Raw genomic sequence first — 1,587 nt, forward strand, 5'->3', positions numbered from 1 at the left:
TATATATATATATATATGATATAAAGCAGTAATGTATTCTTTGTACATTCCATGCAAACAATTAAAGAAGCAAACAGGACATTAAGGTGGATAGACACCCCATACACCACATACAGGCACACACTGACAAACACACACACATACACACATAAGTACGTATACATGTACGTAGAAATGTACGATGAGATCATGATTTATTGACATTTATTTAGTTGTTGTCAGAGAGAATAAACGGTATAGAATATCAAATGTTCCAGTTAACATTCATCCACGTTCTTATAAATGAATTTCCTCCGTTTTTTGAGAACTTCGCCCACATTGCAAACTGCAAAATGAAACAGTAAATGAAAATGCAATGTTATTTAACATATTAATTGATGGAAGCAATACGGATAATATTTTTTTCAATATAAACTAAATTTTGCAATAATTAAGAATAATTATCATATTTGATGACATATAATACGCCCTTTTTTCCGGAAAACGTCTCAAAAAATTACCCCATGTCCTATATATGAAGTTGAACCTTCGATAAACTTTAATGCGCTAAAGGTTTTTTTTTTCTACCTGTTTTCCTGAACGTAAGCTGCTGCAATTGGGGTAGGTCCTTTACGCCTTTGAATAGAGCAAGTAGTCTTCAGTTGGTTGTATAGTTCATTAAGGCCTAATTCAATAAATCTAATTGTCAAAGTATATTAAGCGCAATGGAATTGTGGTCTGATGAATTGAACTTGATGGTTGGATTTGTACGTTATCTGGCGCAATGAACTGATTAATAAACGTTGATTACAAACATATTGTAATGTACGGCTATTCATTTTTCTTTTCTTTGTTTCATCTATAAAATTCTTAAAATCGAAATCTTTGTTTCCATTTTGGTTGAATTACTTTGGTCCTTCATCATTACAGATTTTGTGCGGAAGAAATTCAACATAATCGAAATAACGTCGTGTATCTAAAAAAAAACAGCCAGCAAGTTCGGAGGAGGAAGTAATTCGATTAGGTTGACCCGAGTGATAAGCTGGTACTTATTTTATCGACCCCGAAAGGATGAGAAGCAAAGTCGATCTCGGCGGAATTTTAACTCAGGGCCTAATGACGGACGAAATGCCGCTTAGTATTCTGCCAGTCGTGCTAACGATTCTTCGCGGTCACCGACTTTGTATCTAGTATGATTAAGAACATCATAATTGAACTAGAAGCATCTAAATCAAATGAGATCCATATATAAAAATTATAGGGTATATTTTAATTCCTTAAATTTATCTTCCGAACGAGAAAGAAATAGAACACATTCCGGCAAGATATTTCTTCCCGTCCCAAAGAAAGCAAACAACCAATCACAAACCAGCTTACAATGCTGCTCACATTCTTTTCTACTCTAGGCACAAGTCACGGGGAAAGCCAGTCGATTATATCGACCCCAGTATGCAACTGGTACCTAGGTTTCTGGATGTTATCCGTCCTTAGTGTGAGACAATCGCCAGCTAGTGATGAAACCTATCTCCACTCGCAAATACATACATACATACATACATACATACATACATACATACATACATACATGTATATATATATATATATATA

At 34.5% G+C, this 1,587-nt stretch overlaps 1 protein-coding gene across 2 annotated transcripts in view; it reads right to left on the reverse strand.

Moving 5' to 3' along the window:
* Positions 1 to 187: 187 nt before the first annotated feature.
* The window catches only part of LOC128248177 (uncharacterized), a 17,555-nt gene continuing 16,155 nt past the window's right edge, over positions 188 to 1,587 (reverse strand). For both annotated transcript variants that reach the window (XM_052969059.1, XM_052969058.1), the window contains exon 6: positions 188 to 325. In XM_052969059.1, the coding sequence (XP_052825019.1) occupies positions 258 to 325 (68 nt within the window). In that variant the 3' untranslated portion in view covers positions 188 to 257. The remainder of the gene's footprint in view (positions 326 to 1,587) is intronic.

This window comes from Octopus bimaculoides, chromosome 6 (assembly GCF_001194135.2).
Source record: "Octopus bimaculoides isolate UCB-OBI-ISO-001 chromosome 6, ASM119413v2, whole genome shotgun sequence".
NCBI lineage: Eukaryota > Metazoa > Mollusca > Cephalopoda > Octopoda > Octopodidae > Octopus > Octopus bimaculoides.